Raw genomic sequence first — 10,480 nt, 5'->3', positions numbered from 1 at the left:
GATAACATATCTGATAATTGTATATAATATCTATTTTATCTAGACTTGGAATTAAGATAATTACAATTTCAAAATAAAAAAAATATTGCTTTTATTCAAACAATTTTATATTAATTATTTATAAAATATTTTAGAGATTTTTATATATTTTGTTTTTATGTTATTGTTTTATTATAATAAAATTATAAAATATATTTAATAATTTAATACTTTATTTTAAATTATAAGATATAATGAATATAATAAAGTATACTATGATTTTTTAAAAAAGTTCATTATGGTTGTTTGTTTTGTATTTTTCTTTTCTTTAAATTCTAAATTTGATTCAGGTATCATAGATTTTTTTGTTATAATTTCTAATTCATCTTCAGAACAACTTTCATAAACATGTACTTTTTTTGTTACAAGGAAACCATCTTCTTCAAATGTTTTATCTACTATTTTTAAAACTTTACGTTTTCCATTTTCAAATTTCATTTGTGGTGGAGACATAGAATGCTTGCTTATAGGAGGAGAAAGATTTTCAGGTGAGATTGGTAATTCTAATTCTTGTTCATCATTAGAGGATTCTGTATTACTAGAATTGCCATGAATTGTAATACATTTTCGCTTTTTTATAATATTATTTAAATCTTTGTTTTGATTACGTTTTTTACCACGCATATTGTTTTGTTTATTATTTCTAAGAGCAATTTTTTCTTCTGTAATTTTCTTTTGTGTGGAATTTATACTTTTGTTCTTATTTGGAAATTCTACAGCTTTTGTTTCATTTTCATTTGATTGAAGAAAATTATTCAATTTATCTTTTTGTATAATTTCTTTTGAACACTTAAGAACATTTTTAGATGTTTCTTTTATATCAGAAGACTCCATCTTCATTTCTTCAATAGACGATGTATATAAATTTTTCTGTTTATTAATAATTTTTCCAAACAAATTATCAAAACCTTTTCTTTCATTTTTTTTTATAACAGTTTGCTTTTTTTCTGGACTAATTATTTTTTTTACTTCATTTGATTCAGATTGTGTTTCTTCTTGAGAAGCAAATTGAATTCCACTTGATATAGGACCCCAACGAAAAATATGCATTTCTTTATCATTACGTTCATTGTCTTCAATACATTTAATTGCACTGAATTTAATATCTCCATTTTCAGTATTTGCAAGTAGCTGTATCTCAGGAAGTATTTTCTGAAGACTGTAAATATGTTCAGAAATAATTTTACTATATTTTTCTTTTGATGTTATTAAATCTTTCTCTTTTACAATTTCAATATGCATTCCATTATCATATAGAATCCCCATTAATAAGAAAGTACAAACAAATTCTTTTTCTTTTTTATATTTTTGCCAAAATTCCCATAAAATTTGTTTTGCAATATTAACATGAACTTCCAATATTTTACTTAGCCATTTATATGTTACCTACGGATTTTAAATATTTAAAGTAATTTTAAAAATCATTATTAAAAATAATATTGAAAATTAATTATGAAATAAAAATTTGAAAAGTATTTGAAATATTTACTAATTTATCATCATCAAATATATATCCTGCCACGGTTTCCAAATATTCATGCAAAGATTCCGTAATCATATTTAATCAAATTTTTTAATTGATAAAAACGTCTCTGTAATAACTGAACTATATTCTTAAAAGTAAAGGGAAATCTCGAGTTTCATAAAATACAACAATATACAAGCACGATTTTCAGATAAGGTTTTAGATTTTCAAAATTTGACATTACTTTAAAGAATTATTAGAAAGGAGAGTAAGAAATATATAACAGCATATAACACGATTTCTATTTATCAACATACGTATATTAAGATACGTTTTCACGTGATATTAAATATCATAATTTTTGTTAATATGACAATATATATTATTATATCAAATTCAATGTCATGTAAATGCAATAACAACAAAAGTCATGACATTTAATGTCGTGAATGTAAAAGTTAGGAAGGAATATAAAATTGAATATTATATAAAAATTGAAAGCATATCTTAACATAGATATCCTGTAATATAGATATAGTGTTAGTATTACTTCCTCCAGTTAACTTTTTCCTCTATTTTTAAATCAAAGTATAATATTAAATTCTAAAAATTTAAAACTTTTAAGTATTTAGTAAATAAATATAAATCAATTTGATTAAATGCGTACTTATAAAATAAAAATGTAAACAATTTTTTCCAAAAAATTATTATTGTTGAAATAATTTTTTATAAATTTATATTGTTTTTATAATAAATCTTTATATCGCTAACTTTAGAATAAAATTTGAAATATAATAGAGTTTTTGTTAATTGAATCAGATGAGATATAAGATTTTTATATCTAATTCTAAATATTCTTTTATTCGTGTTTCACATGTAGTTATCGATTCAAAATGAGACAACAACACATAATCGAATATTATGAGAATTTTTTTCTAAAATCATAAATTTAATGAATTGGATGAATTTTTTTATATTTGTTAATGTTATTATTTATAAAGATATAATTATTTTAATAGTAGAGAATATTATAAAATCTCTGCTTTTTTATGTGATCAATTTTTTTTTTTAAATAACATAAAGTTTTATAAAATGAAAGATTTGTTCTATCTCCAGTTCTTTATTTCGGTTTTTCATTTATAGTTTTATTTATATACTTTGAATACTTTACACGCTAATGCTTTTATTGTCCAATTAGAAAATGGATGATATTAATTCACAAAAATTCCTAAAAATTCCTAAAACTTTGTATATAAATAATTTTTAAACATATGCATATAAGTCAATTTGAATACTTGACAGATAAAATCGTTATTCGAATTTTGTACATAAAAATTTAAAAAAATTTATAAAAAATATTAAAAAATTTTAATGCTTTAAATTAAAGTTTAAATCATTCAATTCATTAAAAATAATATATAATTTATAAAATTACATTAAATTTCTTTTTGCATAAAAGAATTTAGAAAATTGAAGCATATTAGATATTATAATAATAATTAACTATATAGTAGTGGTAACACTATTCTAGTGAAAATTTTTCAGAGCGCAAATTTTATCAAATAGAATAACAAGTGCTCACATAACAAACAAAGTGGATTGTTGAATTAATAATTTCTTGTGATAGTAAAATATATATTTAGAATTATTTTGAGTGAATATTTAGAATATCTGTATGTAAAACCGAGATAAAAGAAGTATGGTCTCGGTGATGCAACCATTCATGGTAAGTAGATATTGAAAACGTGAAATATCTTACCGGTTTTCTTCTGCTTCTAAAAATTTAATTTTCATATAACCAATAAAAAATATCGAAAATTAAATGACTAATTTATTATATCATAGGATGTTGAGAGTTCGAGAAGTTACATCGATGAACTATACTCGCTGGATCCTCAAAAGTGCTTAGAAGCTATTATGTGAGTACAAATCGTACTTAACCTCTAAACTTGTTTACTAAAGGTTATTATTTATTAAAAATCATATGGTGTAAAAAAAACATTAAAAAGGTAATATTATAAAAATAATCTTAATTTTGTTATTTTTCTTTAATTTAAATTAATTTTTTAATTTTCAGTTAGTTTAACTTTATGTTAATAGATCTTTTTTTATTATTTTTAGATGTTTAAAAAATTCTGTAATTGGAAGTAATAGACAAAAAGGATCTGTAATAGCTCAAGGTGTAGTACCACGTTTATTACAACTTCTTGGAGATACATCAGATAGAATTGGAGATAACATAAGACTTGAGGCTGCTGTAACTTTGGGCTCTTTAGCTAAAGGAACAGATCAACATGTATTAGCTCTTATAGATCTTGGTGTAGTACCATTACTTTTTCAAGTTATACTATCTACACCTATCATAGAAACATTATTAGAAGGAAAGCCAAAAGCAACAGATTTATTAAATGAAGCATGTTTGCGATGTTTGAGAACAGTGTTTCAACATCCAGCAGCACCAGTTCATTCAATATATCAGGATCCTGCATTAGTACCAAGATTGGTATCATTAGCAAATCAGTCTGTTACTTGTCAAATTTGTGTGGCAACAATTTTAACAACAGCATGCAAGGTATAAAAATAACAAATCAAATGTATTTTGTTACATATGATATTAATTTACATAATTTCTGTTAGACAACAGAAGAGCAGAGTGCTTTAGCCAAAGGAGGTGCAGTAGAAACATTAGCAATGCAATTGGATTCTCCATTACCTGATGTCCAATTATCAGCTCTAGCATGTTTGGCAAATATGTGTTATAAGAATTATAGAGTTTGTGTTATGGTTGCATCAGCAACTACCAGTAATACTCCTCAGGGTAGACTTGTACCTGTAGCATTAGGACAATTAATGGGTCGTGAGAAAAGCTCATTAATTCAACTTGAAGCTGCAAGATGTGTTACATATATGCACAGAACTGGAGTTTTACTATACAAAGATCCAAGAATTATATATCGTGCATTACCTTGTTTGGTGCGACTTTGTCATCGAGATCATCCTCCTCGTGAAAGAGTAGCTGCAGCTGAGACTTTGGCTTTTCTTACAGAAGTTAATACTGAATTACAACGTTTAGCTTCCATTAGTAATCATTTAATTCCTACACTTGCAGAATTATTACGACCTCATCCACATGTAAATATATTTATATAGATATATATATTTATTTTATGTATTTGTTAATGTGTTATTTTAATATTTTTTTTAGGTACAAGATGCAACATTAACACAAGATATGCGACAAGCTGCATTCAGAGCATTTGCATCTCTTGGTGCTAATGATGAAGATATTAGAAAACGTATTATTGAAACAGAAAGTCTTATGGAACAAGTAGTGGCTGGTCTTCAAGATCCAGGAGGTTCTCATGTACGTCTAGCAGCAGTTAGATGTCTTCATTCTCTTTCTAGAAGTGTTCAACAACTTCGAACAACTTTTCAAGATCATGTTGTTTGGAGGCCACTTATGCAATTATTACATGGAGCAGACAAGGGATTAGAAGGTAAAATATAATATTTTTTTAATTAATGAATTATTACTGAAATAATATAATTTGTACAAATTTGTAAAAATATTTTATCTTTCAAAGTATTTCTACAAATTTTGTAAGTGATTTTATGAGTTATTGTTTTATTCTTTGAACTATATTACAAAATTCATTTATTTGAATTGCATATGATTATTAAAAATTTTTTATATTTCTATATTTTCTTGTTATATGAGATTATGAATTCAAAAATTTTTTTAATTAAATTATATTAGTATCATTCATTATTATTAATTAATGTAATTATATTGTGTAGGTAGAGGCGAAAGTGAAGTTGATTTATTAACTGTTGCTTCAAGTACTTTATGTAACTTATTATTGGAATTTAGCCCAAGCAAAGAACCAATTCTTGAATCTGGAGGGATAGAATTATTATGTTCACTTACAAAACGATGTACTCCAGCATTGAGATTAAATGGAATTTGGGCTTTGATGAACGTGGCTTTTCAAGCTGAACAGCAAGTAAAATTGCAAATTCTACAATGCTTGGGAACTGATCAAATCTTTTGTCTTTTGGCAGATCAAGATATACCAGTTTTAATGAAAACATTAGGTTTATTACGAAATTTGCTCTCTACAAAAGCGCATATAGATCGTATAATGGGAGAACACGCTGCTCATGTTATGCAAGCTGTTATATTGGTTTTAGAAGATCCAAGGCATCCAGCAGATGTAAAAGAACAAGCTCTTTGTATTTTAGCAAATGTAGCTGATGGAAATAGAGCAAAAGACCATATAATGGCTAATGAAGATGTGCTTAAAAAACTTATGGATTATATGGTTTGTAAAAAAATATTTTGCTTTATTTTTGTTTCTTTGTTTTTAAATTTTATTTTATCTTAAATATATATTTTTAGATTTTTTTTTTTTTACTTACCATTTTTTTATTTTATTTTGTTAAAATAATATAACACATTTTTGATATTTTAGATATATTAATTTATAATATATCTATATCTATAATATATCTATATATTTAATTTATATATATATATATATATATAATTTATTAATTATATTTCAATATTTCAATAATTCAATATTATTGATATTTAGAAATTTATAATAATGTTTATGATATTATATATTAATTTAGATGCATAGCAATGTAAAGTTGCAAGTTGCTGCAGTTTTTTGTGTATGCAACTTAGTCTGGAGAGAAGAACCTGGTGCTGCGCAACGACAAGCACGTTTAAAAGAGCTAGGTTTTTATCGTATTCTACAACAATTACGTCATAGCAAGGATCTTCAATTATTTGATAAGTATGAGTAACAAATTTTTAAACTTAAAAATAATTTTATTATAATAATAATTTTTTTTCTTTAAAAAAAATTTTAAAAATTATTGCTAAATATTTTTGCAAATTTTATATAATATATTAATATTATTAATATAATATAAAAATATTTTTCCTCAAATATTTATAATTTTTAATGTTTTGTTTCAGAGTTAGAACTGCTATGGCACAATTCTACGATGCCTAAATTTCAAATACATCATTGATAAAAATTAGGTTTTGATTCAGAATTCTTTTATACATGAAATATAATTATATTTTGGTGTTAACAATGTGATTTTTGTATTTTATTAATGCGTAAGCATTTTATATTTATATAGAAAAGATACAAAAACAATATCAACGACAATGTGACAATGTAATCTGTTTATATTGTATTTATTTTATTTAAAAAAAGAAGCAATTTGCAATATTTCAGTATATTAAAAAAAAATGATGTAATAATTGCATTATACATTTCTTAAATATCAATTTAATACAGTGATAATGTCAAAAAAATTATTTTCGATGTTTCATATTGTGAAACATCAAATTACTCATGTGATGTAACAACATTAAATATACTAAACATATTTTGTTATAAATGTGAATAGGAAAGTTGATAATTATTTATTATCGTAAAAAGAAATATTTTTAATATATATGAAAAAAAAATATATGATTAAATTTTACAAACTATTATTAATTTTACATCTTTGGTATGAAGCTTAAAATATGAAATTTAACTATTTTTTAATTCTTATCATCTTGTTATTTTCATTAGATTTAACAAATCTGGAATGTTAAAATTCAAACAGCAAATATTCAATATCAATGCTTATGTAAGAACTAAATAATGCTTGCAGCATTATTCTATTTGAAGAAAATAAATATGTGTTTTCTGATTGTTGTCGTAAATTACAACTGATTATATATCGTGAATATAAGTTTAAGCAATTTAAAATATTAAGCAGATGCATTACTATCACTAGAAAGATTTTCCATTGGATTGTTAGCCAAAGGATCCAATTCAGCAAATAAATCCAACCAGGAATTACCCTTTAGTTTGTCAGTTTTATTCTTTTTCTAAGAAAAAAATAGGATATAAATTTATTATTATTATTTAAATTATTTTTAATAATTTTTTATAAAATTAAATATTTTTGAATATTAATTCTAATAATTTTAATTTATTTGATTTAATTTACTATTATTATATTTAATATAATATTTAATAATACTATATGTTTACATACTTTGTCATCCATATCAGTAGTAGTAGGTATATTTTTTTGTCCAATACCAAGAGCTGCATCACCTAAACTTTGTTTTAATATATTTGGTGGTAAAAATGTATCATTCGATATTGCTTCCCATTCGCTATCAATATTTTGTTTATCAATAAGAATATCATTTAAAAGTATCATATTTTCCGAAGTAAGAGATTGTAAAGATTGTTCTCCTGAATTTTGTTCTTCTAAGGAAGAGAAATCAGTTAGATTAAAATTTGTATCAGATTTATCAAATATATCCATTGTTAGATTTTGTTCACCAAATTTTTTATCAAGTTCAGATTGAGTTCCTTCTTGTATAATATCACTATGAGATACATTATTATCTAAGATTAGATTTTCAAAAAGTTGTTCGAGATTTTCTTTCTGTTCTACATTAGAAATTGATTGCATGATTCTATTATTTGAAGAACTAGAATTTAAGTCTAATTCTTCCAATCCCAACATATCTTTTGTTTCATATTCAATATCCAATAATTTTTCATCTTGTTTATTGTTTTCAACTATATTTTGTTTGATTGGTTTTACTTCTTCAGCTTCTTCAACATTATCATGATAATCCATGTCAAAAAATGATAATCTAAAAAATATTTTATTAGCATAGTAAACTCTTATCATTAGTATTTCTTAAAAATTTATAATTTACTTGTCTTTTTCATCAAGATCATCATCACCTCCAGTTTCTTGAGCTAATTTAGTTGAAGGTTCAGTAAGTTCTTTTACGACCATAAAATCATATCGTTGATAGCCTTTAAAACTATTTGCTATTGTGGAATATGCTTGTGCAGATTTTTCAGTAAAATTTAAGAGTGTACTTTGATATAAAACTAAAGCATGGCTAAACATATTACATCTTGCTGCAGCCAATAAATCTACTTTTTGAAGACAATCTAAAGCCAAGTTATCAAAGGCTATTTTACCTCTACATCAACAAAGAATTGTATGCTTAAAAATATTTAAATATATATATAGAATTTATGTTAGCAATAATTAATATAATATAATTAGCAATACATACTGTCTAACACATGTTTGAACTTTACGAAATCTTTCTAATTGTTTCGATGTATCAGGATCTAATTCCTGAGAAACATTTTTCATCCATGATAGAGCTGCTCTGTATTCAGTACGAGCCTTTTCCATTGCTTGAACCTTTTGCAATGTATCTTCAATAGCTCTTTGTCTAAATGTTTCTACTTCTTGATATAATCGTCCCAATGGAGCTCTTAATGCAAGTCTTTGTTGACCAGAATATGACAATGATTTTCCAACTGCTGTCATCATTTTACCAGCTCTAGTTTTATCTTGTTTACCAGCATCTTTAAGAAATCGTCCCATTGCATTTTCTTCTTGTGCGAGATCTATAAAATTAAAGATACAATGATTATGAATATAATATAAAAAAAAAAAATATTTTAAATTCACATTAACTTACTGCACAATCTTTCTTGATATTTATCAATAATTCTTTGCAAATAAGAACAAGATTCTTGAATGCTACGAAACAATTCTAACTTGGCATCTAATTCTGCATCTGATGCTACTATACATTCATCTTCCTTTTTTCCTAATTTCCGTGATAAAGCTTGTTTTGTAACCCAAAATTGATGTTGCATTTTTGTAATAGTGGAATCGTCATGCATATTGGTCCTCTGTACCCAACGATCGAATGCGTTTCCCGATATACTTGGTCCGTGTGTGTTCTTGTTACTAAAAGTTATATTAGATAAAATTAATTGCAAGAAATTATACAATCAAATTATTATTATATATTACAGATATAATCTTAAATGTATAAGCATTTTATCAATTATAAGTGATAGACGTTTCTTTATTATGCAAATAATTTACGATAATGTATCGAACATAAAATTATTCAAACATCAAATAATACTTTTATAAAAATTAATATTAAGACACTTACTATGCATTCATAATGGAAGATATTTAATAAAAATACGAAGGTTTAACGTTTACAACTAAAAGATAAATAATTTCTAAGTATGATTTAAAATAAATGATTTATAAAGATCATATTTTAACACGCATGATGAATGTTTTAAATGTATTAAAATAGGCGTTTGTACTTTAATAGAGATAAAAAGATTGGTACATTCTTTATCTGTCAATTTGACATACAGTTTACTGTTATTATAATTATTCACCTACTAAGAATTGTTTAAAGTGAAATTTTAATGGATGCGATATGAAAAAGGCACAAGGCGCACTAATAATGTTTTAAAGATAATATGATTTCTTAAAAAATATTGTTGAAAATTATTTTGTTTTATTGTACTGCAAATTTATAATAAGGAAAAAAGTTAATTTTATTAAAAAAATAATTATTTAATAATGTCAATTTTTAAAAGCAAGACTTTTTTAAAAATATGTAATTGTAAATATCGTAAATAATAAAAAATTAGAAATTTTAATTAAATTTTTTTAATTAAATCATTATAATTTTATTATAAATTAATATAAGGAATTTTTTTTAATATATACTGATTACATGATATTAAAATGAAATTAAAATTATTTTATAATTTATTATAATTAGTTAATATTTTCGTAACTTATGTATTTTAACATTTTGCAAAAAAATATAAAGTAATAATTTTTATTACTATTACATTTATATATATAAATATATATATATATATATATATATATATATATATATATATATATATATTTATATATATATATATTCATTTAACATTTTAAGTAAATTAAATTTTAAAAATATAATCATAATTTATATTATTTTTTTTGTGCAATGAAAATATATATTATTAAAATTACTTTACTCAAACGAAACAATAAAAAAAATGATTTATATATTTATTTTATTTTTTATTAGTTAAT

The 10,480-nt window shown here is 23.4% G+C and overlaps 3 protein-coding genes across 5 annotated transcripts; 1 reads left to right on the top strand and 2 right to left on the bottom strand.

Annotated features, from left to right (window-relative positions):
* Positions 1-192: 192 nt before the first annotated feature.
* On the bottom strand, positions 193-3,442 carry LOC100864354 (uncharacterized). Of its 2 annotated transcripts, none has more exons than XM_086912943.1 (2): positions 3,264-3,442; positions 193-1,425 (listed from the first exon to the last, which is right to left on the bottom strand). In XM_086912943.1, the coding sequence occupies exon 2, from the start codon at positions 1,303-1,305 to the stop codon at positions 253-255; it is 1,053 nt and encodes a 350-aa protein (XP_086769069.1). In that variant the 5' UTR covers positions 1,306-1,425; positions 3,264-3,442; the 3' UTR covers positions 193-252. The 2 variants fall into 2 exon arrangements, with proteins under 2 accessions (XP_086769069.1, XP_012341737.1); XM_012486283.3 differs by lacking the exon at positions 3,264-3,442 and adding an exon at positions 1,529-2,078.
* LOC100870308 (armadillo repeat-containing protein 8) lies at positions 3,010-6,788 on the top strand. The gene is made up of 8 exons (XM_003693507.4): positions 3,010-3,230; positions 3,350-3,423; positions 3,626-4,076; positions 4,142-4,636; positions 4,710-5,001; positions 5,303-5,826; positions 6,143-6,309; positions 6,495-6,788. Exons 1-8 carry the CDS (start codon positions 3,204-3,206, stop codon positions 6,529-6,531), a joined length of 2,067 nt encoding a protein of 688 aa, XP_003693555.1. The 5' UTR covers positions 3,010-3,203; the 3' UTR covers positions 6,532-6,788.
* ICA69 (islet cell autoantigen 1-like protein) lies at positions 6,704-10,267 on the bottom strand. 2 transcript variants are annotated; one of them, XM_012486276.3, is made up of 6 exons: positions 9,540-10,267; positions 9,051-9,325; positions 8,634-8,976; positions 8,262-8,537; positions 7,580-8,195; positions 6,704-7,409 (listed from the first exon to the last, which is right to left on the bottom strand). In XM_012486276.3, exons 1-6 carry the CDS (start codon positions 9,548-9,550, stop codon positions 7,290-7,292), a joined length of 1,641 nt encoding a protein of 546 aa, XP_012341730.3. In that variant the 5' UTR covers positions 9,551-10,267; the 3' UTR covers positions 6,704-7,289. The 2 variants fall into 2 exon arrangements, with proteins under 2 accessions (XP_012341730.3, XP_086769066.1); XM_086912940.1 differs by lacking the exon at positions 9,540-10,267 and adding an exon at positions 9,392-9,528.
* Positions 10,268-10,480: the final 213 nt, after the last annotated feature.

This window comes from Apis florea, unplaced genomic scaffold, assembly GCF_048593485.1.
Source record: "Apis florea isolate Af1SG1 unplaced genomic scaffold, ASM4859348v1 contig_3493_pilon, whole genome shotgun sequence".
Classification (NCBI taxonomy): domain Eukaryota; kingdom Metazoa; phylum Arthropoda; class Insecta; order Hymenoptera; family Apidae; genus Apis; species Apis florea.
Note: the sequence above shows the minus strand (reverse complement) of the source record. Positions and strands in the feature narration are given on the sequence as shown.